The sequence below is a fragment of the Lygodium microphyllum genome, chromosome 19 (assembly GCF_053477565.2).
Source record: "Lygodium microphyllum isolate KBCC chromosome 19, Lygodium_microphyllum_v1.1.10, whole genome shotgun sequence".
NCBI lineage: Eukaryota > Viridiplantae > Streptophyta > Polypodiopsida > Schizaeales > Lygodiaceae > Lygodium > Lygodium microphyllum.
In genome coordinates this window covers 100,227,185-100,241,359 of record NC_141153.1, presented here as the reverse complement: position 1 = coordinate 100,241,359, position 14,175 = coordinate 100,227,185, and the positions used below count along the sequence as shown (strand labels likewise).

General features: G+C 42.0%; 1 protein-coding gene across 4 annotated transcripts in view; it reads right to left on the bottom strand.

The window, feature by feature from the left end:
- Positions 1-1,893: 1,893 nt before the first annotated feature.
- The window catches only part of LOC148020202 (uncharacterized), a 103,762-nt gene continuing 91,480 nt past the window's right edge, over positions 1,894-14,175 (bottom strand). For 3 of the 4 annotated variants that reach the window (XM_087700926.1, XM_087700924.1, XM_087700925.1), the window contains 3 exons: positions 3,386-3,466; positions 3,145-3,230; positions 1,894-3,035 (listed from right to left, as the gene is read on the bottom strand). In XM_087700926.1, the coding sequence (XP_087557052.1) occupies positions 2,804-3,035; positions 3,145-3,230; positions 3,386-3,466 (399 nt within the window). In that variant the 3' untranslated portion in view covers positions 1,894-2,803. The remainder of the gene's footprint in view (positions 3,036-3,144; positions 3,231-3,385; positions 3,467-14,175) is intronic. The other variant, XM_087700923.1, reaches the window with a different exon arrangement.

The window sequence follows — 14,175 nt, the reverse complement described above, 5'->3', positions numbered from 1 at the left end:
CGTGATAGGGATTGGGGCTTCTGTAGCTTTTGCCTTGGCTCCAGGAGGTGTCAAGTAAATGCACTTCTTGACATAGTCAGCATTACATTGCGCTTGATATTTGAAGGGACTACCTATTAGAATCACACACCTTATGTCTTCTCTGTTTGAAAGAACATGAAAAGATGGTGGGACACTTTTGGTCTTGATTACCACCATGAGTTTACACTTGCCTAACAAGAAGTAGGCCTTGCCACCATACGAATGAATTTTCATGTTGGTTGGCACAAGTGATCACTGGTCTAGTTGATTCCAAGATCGATAGGGCAAAGTATTGAAGCTGAAGCCTTCTTCGATAAGAGCTTCGACCTTGATTTCTTAAGGAGCTGTTAATCTAATCCTAAGGTAGACAAGTGGGATGATTTGTTCCTCGTCTATGTTAAGATCACTACCTATTATATCTCTCATATAGAAGCTCAATGGTTGTGTCTGGTGATCACATTGCCATGGTGTGGATACACATTTGAGCACCACTCGTGCCGTCTTAGTATATGACATCTAAAGCCAACGTTCAAGTTGAAAGTTCAAGTAAGGTCCTTATTAAAATCCTAAATAAGATTGTAGTTGCAAAAAGACAATAGGTTGAAATTTGTTATTTAAGCTTCCAAAATAATATTTTGAGATCAACATGAGAATGAGTCCAATAAGGTTAAAAGTAGGGATTGGAGGTCATAGTATCTATGGAATTTGTCACTCCAAGCTCCAAATTAGTTGTTTTAACATAAGCTTTTGCCTAAAGAGAATTTTAGTTGGAGAATGGAATACTAGTTTTTCATGTTTCAAGAGTAAAAGGCAAGTTGAAACTCAAGTATATTGGTACAAAAGATATGGTGGCTTTGTAAGATCATAAAACATATGCAGCAAGAAAGATGCAAGTAAGTTCAGCTCAGGAATGAAACTAAGTAATGAGTTGGTGGATGCTCCAAAGGTCAAGCCCAGTACAACTATAATTATACCAAATCAATTATTATCAAAATGAAATACTGTTCAAGGACAATGTAACTATGATTGTACCAAATAAATGATTATCAAAACCGGTGTAAATTTGCTTATTGTTTGGGAAGTTTTGATTTCTAAAGCGGTTAGAGAGACAAATATGTTAAAAGTAGGAGCGTGGGGTGAGGATTTTCAAAGGGTTGGAGGTAGGAGGCAAAAGGCCTACATCTAAGGCGATTGTTGATATTATTGAAAAGCAGAGAAGCAAGTGACCACAAATGACTCATTGGATGCTTTGTATTGTACAGCAGATACATTGTATTCTTGGTGCAAGTAAAAAGGATTGCTAGGATATCCCTAATGTAGCCCAGCCATTCCTGCAATTACTCAGCATGGTTTTTCTCTCATCGTGAATGAAGTGAATGTCTGTCGAGAATTTCTCATTGTATTTTTGAAGTACCGAGTTGGAAGTAATTGGCTCCACCTTCTCCGACAATGCACAACCAACACAATCTATCTTGCATACCTCTCTCTATTTTGTATCTCGTTCTCTGTTGTTATTTTATGTTTTATGTATGAACCTTGTTCTCGATTGTCAGTTAACTTCAACATATAAATCTAACAGTTTCTTGGCTTGCCTGATTTCTATCTCTGGATCTTGTGTTATTATTATGATCCTGTGTTTGACAAAAGACTTATCAAATTTGTGGCAAAACTGTTGAGGATATCATAGGCTAAAGGTCCTTAGGACTAGCCAAAGGGAAACTCTTTCTCATAAACTCAAACAACTACCTGCCTTGCTCTTGGGCTAGGAACAACAGACATCGTGCTATTGAACACCGTTATAAAATGAAAAAGCTGGAGAAAGCAATATTTAGTACAATTTGAGGTAATTTCATCAATACAGCAGATAGAACGTTCAGCTTTTCCATTATAAAATGGAAAACCTCAAGAAGACATGCATATACAGTACCATTTGAGGTAATTTCGACAATACATCAGCTGGGAACTTGATGGAAAGTCTAAAGAGCATTTTGCAAACCAAAGGTTGCTGGAGCAGTCTATATATGTGTAATACAAGTTCATATGAGAAAAATAAGACCGATGCAAACTTATAGCTAGATTAAGCCTTGTTCACGAACAAGCAACCCTCTCATATCATCAATCTGTATTTCTCACCATCTCCTCCATATGTCAACCAGTTTACAGCCCCCATAATATTGAGATAAAGCTCCAGTCCATTTTACAACACATCAAAGCAAGCAATGTGTTTTTGGTGGGTTTGTCACTTACAGTGCTATAATGGTATGCTTGCAAGTGAACTTCACAAATTCTACGAGACTCCAACTTTCCTCAACTCAAAATCATCTATAAACAAGGATGAGTTCTGAGTTCTCCTGTTTTGGAAGATCCTTGTCCTTAGCATGGCTAACATTATGTCAGTAGAGATACGGTGCTTGTGTGAGATGTAGACCAAGTAACCATTGGAAACCAAAAAGGGTTTCTCACCAATTTAACGCCCACGTAAGGGGAGTTTGCTGTGGAAAGGGGGAATATTAGCTACCAAAAAGGTTTCGCCCCAATTGAACGCCTATGTAAAGGGCAGTTTGCTGTGTAAACCATGCTTGCCTTTCTACAACAGCCCCTGGTAAGGGTCCCTAACGAGCATAGACCTTATGCTATGGTAACACCACTAATGATGCTGTGAGATTGTTATCACTAAAAGGTAAGAGTATTCGGATAAACCCTCTTCAAGATTGAGATGATCTGATTCAAAGATAGAAATGTACTAATCAATACAAATCTAGGGATAGATGCTCGCAAGCTCTTAACCATTGCAGATATCATCTCCCTTGATCCGAGCTTCAACCGAAGGACTCAACCTGCCTGCTCTCTTACGCCTTGTAACTAATGATCTAAGTAGGTGCTGCAAGGCGTTGTCAATAGCATCACCAGCCTTGTGCAGATCACAGACTACCAACTCTTTCCGAAGGCTTAACTCCCTCAATAGTTGAGCAGCAGCCGCAGCTGTGCAGGTCCGGTCCAATGATGGTTGGGGCCTGAACAAACAGAGAACTGGAGGTTACACAAGCGTAAGATGTGGACAGCAAACAGGCATGAGATGTACAACATATTTTTGTATTGACATGTTATTTTAGGTGTCCTCACCTCAGATTATGCATCGCAGAAGCCTTTTCAGGGGACAGTGAAACAGATCTCATGTACTGCTCGGACCATGTCTTTTTTGCAAAATCCTGAAGCATAAATAGCCGTATATGTCAATTACCTCCTTAGAATGTTCTTCACATTCATATTCACGCTAAAGTGTTGTGTATTAACACCAAGCTATGCCAACTTATCAGCCAATACTATCATTAATAGAATAATGTATTGAGAAAATTTAACTGACCTGCAGTCGATTCACCATTGCTTTGGAATTAGTCCATGTACCATCAATCAGTATAAAGTTCAGCACTGGTTTATGATTTTCCTGAAAACAGCCAAGTTTCACCGGTTATATTAAAGGCAAGATTTTTCAAATAGTCGACCCATTCATTGATACACACAGATCATAACCACTTAAAAAGAACAATGCAGGATAAGGTGTGCATTAACATAGAATACTGCTAGCCACGTGTCATTTTCCTACACATGCAAGAGCCTTTTTTTCTTGGAATCATAGCTCAATGTCTACCAGGGCCCAAGTGCACATGTAACCATCAAAGATGAGCTGAAAAATGAGAAGGCTATGGCTGAAGCTCAATAAAGAATTTGTAATAATTACCGTAAGGCTCCATATATGCAAGCCATGAGCATGCAATTCTGGATTGCAGATCCATGTCAAACAACATGAGACTTAAAACAACAAATTTCTTCTACCAAGAATTAACGAGCTCCTTACCATTTCATCACAATCACGATTGTCAGGATATTTCAATACACAGCATTTGGAAACTAAGAAACTTTTCATTTTGTTGAAGGGACACTTCAAAGAGTGTCAAAAAACCAATCAACAATAACATTCATACTGGTTATCCTGGCAATCATATACAGTGTGAAAGTTTACAGAACAGCTCTTGCCACCAAAATAATATTTTAAAACTGCAACAACTCTGAAAGTGCCTTGTAGATATCTACAAAAAGCAGGTGTGAATGGACACACTAGAAGCGAGTAAAATATTTTTCATGTTTGGTGAAGACCCATGTCCCACTTGAGAAGAATTAAAGCCTTTGATTTGATTCTTTCTCAAACATTTACAATATAGTTACAAAAAGAGCTCACACCGTAGACATGGGGCAACTCATACATGCATAAGATGCATGTGTGATGAGATCATTCTTCAAGTTCAGGGAATGATAGCAAAGTTGAGTTTGCATTTGCAGAGGGTCTTGCACAATGTCACGTCTACCAACCTGAACAGCCCATGCAAAGCAGCAAGCGACACAGAGATTAATTTTGGAAGTGGTCTTTTCAAAGGTTCATGGCACCCAAGGCCGACTTCCTGGCTAGCATAGTTGTTTTCACTTGATTATTGACCTACCTACTCCTCATCAGCCATCGCACCTTTTTATCTAAAAGGAGGGCGTATGGCCACCTGCACACTTGTACTTGCAATTTCTTGGCATGCAAAGAGAAACCTGATGTGTGCTAGCACTCGCCATTGTATGCTATATTCTACATTCTATATTCTATACTCTATTTTATATATTCTATACTCAATTCTAGCACTCAGCCATTGATGTTTCCGTGTACTATGTCTTTTGTGTTTGCAATTTGTGCATTGACTCTTTATTATTCCACTATGCCTTGCTCCTCTAGCATGATATCAGTTTCTGGGTTGGAGGAGTTATTTGTTGATTCTATCCTCAAGGCTCGGTTGATCTAGAAGTTTTTCCTGTGTTGGAGTGCTTTGATGTTGTTGTGAGCATGAGTTGATAATGACTACTTGCATTTTGGTGGTCAACCACTTGTGAGTTGGAGCTTGGTGAATGTTAGTTTAAGATGGTGGAATGACCAACATGACTGCACTAATTCTGACTTAGGGATGTCAGTGGTACTTATTCAATCTAGTGGTGTAAAAATTCCATGGCACAGCATGCAGAATCTGAGCAAGGAATAGAGAGTACACAACATATTGAGAATAACTAAGTTTTCTTTAATCGCAAACAAACTCATATAAAGATGGCTTTGTCCACCTGTTTGTTTCCACTGCAAAGCTTAGACAGCAATCTAGATGGATATTAGGTGAAGAGATTAAGGCTAGTTGAAAGAACATATATTGGGTGAAAAATAGATGATCATGGTTCTGAGGGGTCCTCCCTTTCAGAGCCCACAAAGGTGGTCAAGTTGGCATAACCAACATAAGTATTAACCTTTGTAGTACGCCAAGAAATATTCCCTTTACTGTCGGATCAAGGACACTTCCCTCGACCCTAACGAAGGAGGCCATTGGCCCCATAGGACCCCCCAACCAACAATTGCCTATACAACCCCTAAGACCCAAATTAGGGACCCATGATAATTCCAACACCCCGCAACTCCATGCAATGTGCCTCTAGTTGCTATCAGCTTAACTACTCTCTCTTACCCAAAGGCTAGATCCACAAAGGCCATCTTTTTACCATCTAATCACATAGACTTTATCAGACATAGAAGTCACAATCCAACCAATGTTCGAAGGTTCACGCCTTCTACACCATCCACTTCCTCTACTTTGCATGTCTACATAAATTAATGTCATCATGAACCGTTATGCATTATATTTATGAAATTGTAATCATGTTTTGATGTTCCATTTAAACAGTCAGCCATTCTTTCATTGCATTAGCAAACATGTTCTCGTTTGCTTGAGTATACATATGAGTGTACAGACTGCAAGAAAAATTGGCTGCCACATTTTTGTACAACATTGTCCTACGGCAAACATGAAATACAAATATTGAAGTGTTTCCGAAGCATGTGATAGTGAAGGTGTTTGTTATGTAACGTCGTTGCCAATCTACATTATTTGTTTATTACGTTTGAAGTTTCCTTTTGACAATAATTGGTTTTTTGTATCTTCAATCACCCCTCATGAAAATGCCGCCTTCAAAATTATTTAGTTCTTATGAAAGCCCAACACCAAGTCTTTGAAGATAAACTCCAAGTAGATCCTTCATAAGAGCTTTCGTGACAATATCTACTCCATTCTCTACTCTACTATCCCATCCTCGATCCAATCATGCATGTAGTGATATCCAATGTCTATATATTTGGTGTATGCATAGAAGTTTTGACAATGGCAATGCCACTTTGGTTGTTACATCTTAGCACAATTAGCTCTTCATCCTACACTCCCATCATAGTTGTCAGGTACAAAAGGTGCAATACGATACGGTACGATAAAATATAGTACTAAATAGTACCTTAAGATTTTATAAGGTACGGTACGATATTAGTACAAAAAAAAACTTGATTATTTTGGACTAAAGATAATAGAATAGGTGTTTCAAGTCTAAATAGCAATGCTATCAGAGTATATAACATGAATATTTGTCAAAATCCCATGTTGTATGCGCAACATATGCTATTGCTATCTACAACTTACAACTACATAGATGGGAGTGGATACATAATACACCATACATGAATGATCATACAAATAAGAGAAGTGTGGGCTTGAGAGAGAGAATGTTGTGTGTGTGTGTGTGAGAGAGAGAGAGAGAGAGAGAGAGAGAGAGAGAGAGAGAGAGAGAGAGAGAGAGAGAGAGAGAGAGAGAGACTTAGGGGAGATGGTCGCATGCGTGCACCCCCAAACGCATGGGTGGAGGGGCTATTTTAGATGCCCAAACTCATATGCTGGCACTCCGTTGGTCTCTTTTTCGCGCCATGTGCTTGGATCATCATCCATGGGTCGTTAAAGCCCGTTATTTTATTGAGGATCACGGGCTTCTGCATGGTAATACTCAAATCCGGGGTTCTTGGTGGCATGTTCTTAATGGCGATTCTCGCTTCTCCAGTTCTTCTTCATCTCTGCTTGCCCATTTGGTGTGTTCCTGGAGACAGGTCCTCCGGAAGGTGCAGTGGCATCCAGCGGAGGATCGCTTAGCTACTAATTCTTTTCAATTGGAACTATTGGCAGTCTCGCGGTTAATTTCGTGGGAAGGTAAACATGAGCTTCGACCAAAATTCAACCGCATGGCACGTTTGGGCTTAACTTCGGTAGCGGATGCCACCCTTGCCAGTCGCAATGTGTTGATATCATTTCGTATAGCCAGGAGGCTTTTCAGGATCCCTCGTGGATACAGGTATTTATGGGAACAGCTTTTGATGGTGCTCCAGAGCAGACAACCCTTTCTTGCCCTTGCTACGAATCGTCCCTGGCAGGACTGGGACTTTGCAGGCCGGCTGAATTTAGAAAAGGCTTCAGCTAACCAGATGTATCATCTTCTGATTAAAGATCATCAATGGCTGGTTACTAAAGCTAATACTCTATGGGGATTGCATAAATCCAGGTCATGGTGGAGGGTCACTGTGATGGAGGGCTGGTTGAACAAGACACCCTTCAAATATAAGGTCTTTCTTTGGAGGGTGATGATTGGTGGTCTTCCGCTTGCTTCAGCCCTTTCCAAGCGTCTCGAATCTCCAACGGCAACTGTTTCTTTTGCACCACCACTGTGGAATCTGCCCGTCATCGTTTTATTTCTTGCCCCATCTCTCAGAAAATCTGGTCATTCTTGTCGGCCGTCTGGCGAGCGGTGGTTGGTTTCTCGCTACGCCCGTTTGATTGGGTTTTTGCGCGGCCCAAATATCCCACACCGACACAACCTCATATGAAGATCTTGTTTCACTTTCTTCGATATTGGGGCTGTTGGCATAACTGGACCATTAGGAATGCTTTTCTTTTTGATTCCGCCTTAATATTCAACGGCATATTGCGCGGCTTAAAAGTCTCTTGTATTGGCCGATAGATCTTCTTCGGCACTCTGACATGCTCCCTCGGGAGGACTTACGTCCTTGGTATATGGCAATTTCCTTTGTGTCTTTGCCATGACTTTGTAACTCTTTGGTTGTTTGGTTCTTGTAGAGAGTCAGTGTGTACACATGATGGGGTCGAGCCATCGTGTATCTTGTAATCATGCAAACTTGTACATTTTTTCATAATTAATATAATTACCTTTTACGAAAAAAAAAAGAGACTTAGGGGAGAGAGAAATAAAAAAGAAGGGAAAAAAAGGGAAGGAGAGAAAAAAAGAAAGTTGTAGACTTGAAGAAGAGTGGGCGAGAAGTACCTATTTTTTCGTACTAAATTGTATGAATATGTATAGTACCGTACCATATGGATCAATCCATACTACGTACGGAGACAACCTTGACTCTCATATGCCATAGAATCCTCCTTAACCATGTTATTTCACATGCAATAGAACAAGTTGCCTTGTATTCTACTCCGATAAAAGACAATGCCACTGTTTGTTGCTTCTTACCAGTCCAAAGAAGAACAATAGCAACAAACAAATTTTCAAGAAACTCTCACTTTCCCAATTTGAGTCATGATTCTCAACCAAAAAAGTATCAGAACTATATGTGATACCATAGTCAAGAGTTCTTGTTGAGTATCTAAGGACCCGCATTTCAACTTTTCAACAACTCTAACGGGGTTTGTTATAGAACCTACTTAAAATACCAATAGCAAAACTAATATCTAGCCTAGTATTGAACAAGTAGATGAGATTGCCAACCAACCTGCAATACCTCCTCCTGATGTCTTGTAGTGCTAATGTATCCTCTTTGCATTGATCTCCAACTTATAGCTATCTCCTTGCAATTTACCATGCCAAATGTCTTGAAGATCTCCTGTAATACTTCTTCTAAGAAATAAAGATCTTTACTAGCTCTTGTCAAACTTCAATACCCAAACAATAGTGCAACAAGCCCAAGTCTATCATTTCCACTAATTAGTTACCAAGAATAGAGTACGGGAACCCCCGGAACGAAAGGAACGCCCAAAGTTAGGGAACGGGAACGGCATATATATATATATATATATATGTATGTATGTATGTATGTATGTATGTATGTATATGTATACATATATATACATATGTATATATAGTATATATATGTATACATATATACGTATATATGTATACATATATACGTATATATGTATACATATATATATATATATATATAGAGAGAGAGAGAGAGAGAGAGAGAGAGAGAGAGAGAGAGAGATGGCGGACGATCGTGCCCTGTCCGTCACCTACCTGCGGAAGCCCTGTCCCTGAGCCGCCTGCGTTGTCACTCCCTACCAGCGGACGTCAATCTGCACGCGGGCGCCTACCTGTGGATGGTTGAGACTCGCTGCAGACGTCCGTGTCTACACGTTCCACCTCGTTACCGTTTCGTTTCCTGCCTTCCCGTCCTGTGCCTTGACCATCCGTCGTCTGCCCAGGTCGGGATCTTGACTCCCCCTGCTGTGCGACCGTGCTCACCTGCTCTGCGTCCTGCCTGACGTCTCCCCTCAGACTCGTGCATAGCCCGTTCTGCCCTGCCCTTGCCTATCCTCTCGACCCGTACTGCCTCCCTGTGTGTGACCTTCCTTCTCTATTCCGCGCGCGTGCGCGCAAGAGAGAGAGAGAGAGAGAGAGAGAGCGAGGCTTGCGCCGTTTCTGCCTCCCGTGAGCTCCTGCCTCGGCATCTAACCGGCACAAGTGGTGATACACCATGGCTGGTCTGGATATGGCTTTTATAGACCAAACGGTGGCAGCTCTTGGTCCGGATTCTGATACAGAGGAACCAAAGGATATGGTTCCTTGCACAGAGGAGATGCCCCTGGTCTTGACTTCCAGCCTGCGGGCAAACGCACCAAGCATACTTCGAAAGAGACCATGGATCATCAGGAACGCTCTTATGCTCAGGTTGCCTCGGATTCTGTGGATTCTCGGGATGTTGACTGGGAGCATTTGCTGGAGTTTGCCAATACTCTGCTTGGCGATTATGTTCAACATAATTATGAAGTGTTTTCTAACTCTACAACTGAAGATGTTTTGGAAGCCACTGTGGACCCGAAAAATGTCTTGCGCTCATTTTCAGTGTTTTATGAACGTGTTGTTATACTCTTCTTCACTGGTAAGCTCCCAGTGCTTTCCCGTATTCGCCAGTGGCTGCACAGTCTGCTACAAGGGGAGTGTGTTGAAGAGATTTTTGTTGGGCCCCGAGGCTTTTACGAGGTGCTGTTGAAATCTGAGCAGCATCGTGTTGATCTCCTGTTTAAACTGCCATTGTTCTTTGATTGCCGTTTGGTCCATGTTGTGCCATGGCACCCAATGGCAGATTTTCAGTGCCTGCTTCAAAGTGAATGCCCGGTGTGGGTTGAAGTGGAAAATTGTCCGGCTGTCTATTGGCCACTGTTAAAGGATGCCATGGCCGTGGTGGGCACTGTTCTGGTCCCCCCGAGCCTCAGGGCCGTGAATCGTAACCGTTTGTGTATGTTATGGGACACTGCTAGGAAAAGGCCTGCTTGGTTACGTCTTAATTGCTCTGGCATGCATCCTTTGCACTTTCACTTAAAATGGGGTAACTTTGCCGGGCATTGCTTTTCGTGTGGAAAATTGGGGCATTTTATGGCTGAATGCCCAGAGAAGCAACCGACTTCAGATGCTGAGCATGTTGTGCTGCCCATGGAAGATATGGTGCTTGATGCTCCATCGCAGGATGCAACCCAGCCACCTAAAGTTTTGGATAAAGATAAACAACATGTTTCGGGTTTGGATTCCCATGGCAATGACTGGGTAGATGTACGTGCAAAAAAAGGTAAAAGGTTTGATGCTGGCATGGCGTATACTGTGCCTACTGCTTCACAAGCTTCCATGCGCACTTATATGCACAGGAAAGAAATGTTGTCTTCAGAGCACACTGCTCATGATATGGTTTCTCCTACTCCCCGTAATCAGCCTACTAGGAAAGTATATACAGACGGTCCAAAGGGTCCACCTGCTAAGTTCGCTTTTGATACTAGAGGTAATGTGGTTACCCCATGGGATCGTCGTTAACCCCATCCCATCCCCAAGACAGATATACCATCTACCTCCAAATCTAGCGGTCAGAACTCTTTTGCCGTGTTAGCTGATTTTTTGGATGAGGGAGTCCTTGACATTCTAGCAGAAAAGGTTAAATCGAAATGTCAAGCAGAAAAGGTTAAATCGAGGCAAGCTGTGCCTCGTACCTGATTTTCTTTTTGAATACACATGAAGATAGCCACGTGGAATGTGCGAGGCATTTGTTCTCGCCATAAGCAACATGCCATGTGGACTGTATTGTATGAGAATCAGTGGGATGTCTTGTGTGCTGTTGAGCACAAGAGTCACGGTGAAGCAGGAAAGTTGTGGATTGCCATGGCTTTCACTTGTTTTATGCGGGGACACATGCCATGCATTATTCTGGTGTGTTTATGATTGTACACGAGAAATATCAGCCTGTTCTTCTTAAAAATGATGTACATGGCCGTTTTGTGGTGATTGAAGTTTTATTTGAAGGAGAGATCTTATGGTTACTTGGCCTTTATGCTCCGAATGATCCTTTATCCCGTCGGGATCTTTGGAATACTTTGCAGTCCTCCTTGTCACTTGGCAGACGGGGTTTTTTGATGGGGGATTTTAATATGTGTGTTGATTCTTCACAGTCCACATCAGAGCATTCGGTGATGGATGCTCCGGAAAGTCATGTGTGGAATGCGTTTGCTCTTGCCGTACTTAAGCAAGATCTCTGGTCTTGGCTACACCCTTCTTCTACAGGGTTTACTTTCCATTTTGCGCAGTATGCAACTATATGGTCGTGGTTGGACCGCATATACATAATGTAGAATGATGATTTTCTTCCTGAGATGCTCGAAATGAAAGTGTTGCAGCAATATGCCTTGTCGGATCATTTCCCTCTACAGCTTAAGATGCTTGCACAACCCATTGCACCTTTTAAGCAGTTTCTGGATAGACTCCCTTTGCGTTTGAACTTGTCTTGTTTGAAGCATTCAATCTTTCAGGGCTATATGCAGGAACTGATTGAGAGATTCCTATTGGACTTCTCCTCTGAGGGCAATGCTTTGTTTGAACGATTGCTCTTTAATGTGCAGCGGGTTGCTCGGCAGTATGGGATCCATCATGCCTCTCTTTGTTGGCGGCGTCAACAAGCAGCGGAGGACTTACTGGCTTTGGTTCGTTCTCTGTTGGTGGACACTCCAAATAATGTATTTCTGCTGCCACTGGCGATGCGTTTGGTTGATCTTATTAAAGAGTTTCAGTTGAAATCTTATCAGCAAGCTAAATTGTAAAATTTGACTGAGACTTTGCAAGATAGTGCTTGTCAGACTCGTAAGTTCTTTCGAGCTCTACATGCATCTCTTGCTAGAGAAAATATGACTAGACTCCAGGATCCAGAAGGTCAAATGGTCATTGATCCTCAGACTATTGCGAACATGTGCAGGAATTATTTTCTCGACCTTCTTGGTTCTTCTCCTTCATCTTCTAACCAAGTTACTCATGCACGTTCAATTTTCGATGATTTGGTCCGCAATTAGGTTCCACATGACATGCAAATTACTTTGGAGACAGGTATTTGTGAGGCAGAGGTTATGGATGTTTTGTTACACCTGCCCAAGGATAAGTCCTGGTTGGGATGGTCTCACCAATGAATTCTTTGAGGTTTTTGCTACTCAACTGGTGAAACCATTGACGACTATGTTTCAGCAGGTTTGGGAAACGGGGTTCATGCCTTCCTTATGGAAAGGTCTTATCAAACTGCTTCCCAAAGTTCCTTTGCCGTCAATGTTGAAACATTGGAGACCAATTTCTTTGATGGGTTCGATGTATAAAATCTTTTCCAAAGTGATGGCGAATCGGCTCCACAAGTATCTTCCGGCCATTGTGCATCCTCTTCAATATGGTTTCATTAAGGGCCGAAACATTTTGCATAATATCTTAAATGTGCAAATGGCTATTGACTTTGCAAGGCACTCTAATCAGGAAGTGGTATTGATTCAATTGGACCTGGAAAAGGCGTCTGATTATTTAGACTGGTCTTTCATTGCAGAACTTATGTCTACTATGGGTTTTGACACTCGGATGTCCTGATTGATCTACACCATTAGTGCTGCGGCTTCTTCGCGAGTTATGCTAAATGGCGATGTTACCGAGCCATTTGTCCTTGCATGCTCTGTGAGATAGGGTTGCCCTTTTAGTCCTCTCTTCTTTGCCCTTGCGACTCATCTGGTTCTTTCGATGTTATCTTCTATTGTAGCTTCGACTCAATTGGCTGGATTGTCGCTTCCTTCTGGACAGCACTTCATTAGTCAATCTTTGGCTGATGACAGTTTTATGATTCTGCGGGCGGACAAGGATAATCTTCGCAAAGCATTGGATATTTTGACGCTCTTTGGACACGCATCTGGTCTTCATATCAATGCTTTCAAATCAGCCATTCTCAGTTGCACGGAGTCAGATTTACAGTCATTGGGCTGGCAGGGACTGGTTGCTCCCCGTGGTTCCATTGTCAGGCATCTTGGGTACCCTTTGGGTGTTGATGTTCGGCCAAAGCAACTACTAGAGTGGATTTTACAGAAACTGGCAGCTAAGTTTCTTTATTGGAAGTCGCAGGCTTGGCCCTTCCATGTTTGCCTCAAAGTAGCTCAGACAATTATGTTGCCAATGCTCATATATTTCTTGCTATTGCTGCCTTGGACTGATACTACTTTGAATGCCCTTACTCAATACATTCGTTTCATGTTATGGAAGGACTCCTTGCATGCAAGCATTTCATGGATTTCTTGGTCACATGCATGTACCCCCAACACATGGGTGGTGGGGCTATTTTGGATGTCAAAACTCATATGTTGGCTCTTCGTGTCAGAGTGCAACGGTGCGGAAGCGTAGGACTGAGAGAGAGAGAACGCAGAGAGAGAAGAGAGAGAAAGAGACAGTGGACGATGAAGATCTGCTGTATAAAGAATGCTGAATACAAAGATATGCAGATATATACACGGGCGCAGTGCGCTGGACTGCGTGTCTCCACCTCGACGATGCAACCTGCTGTTCACCTCAAAGTCCGCTGCAGTCTGCACTGTCTGCTGTCTGAAATCTGCGAACAGAGACGGAATCTGCGCGTGTCACCGGTCTGTAATCTGCGAGCAGAGAAGTGTACCAGACTGCTGAAAGTGCCAGGTA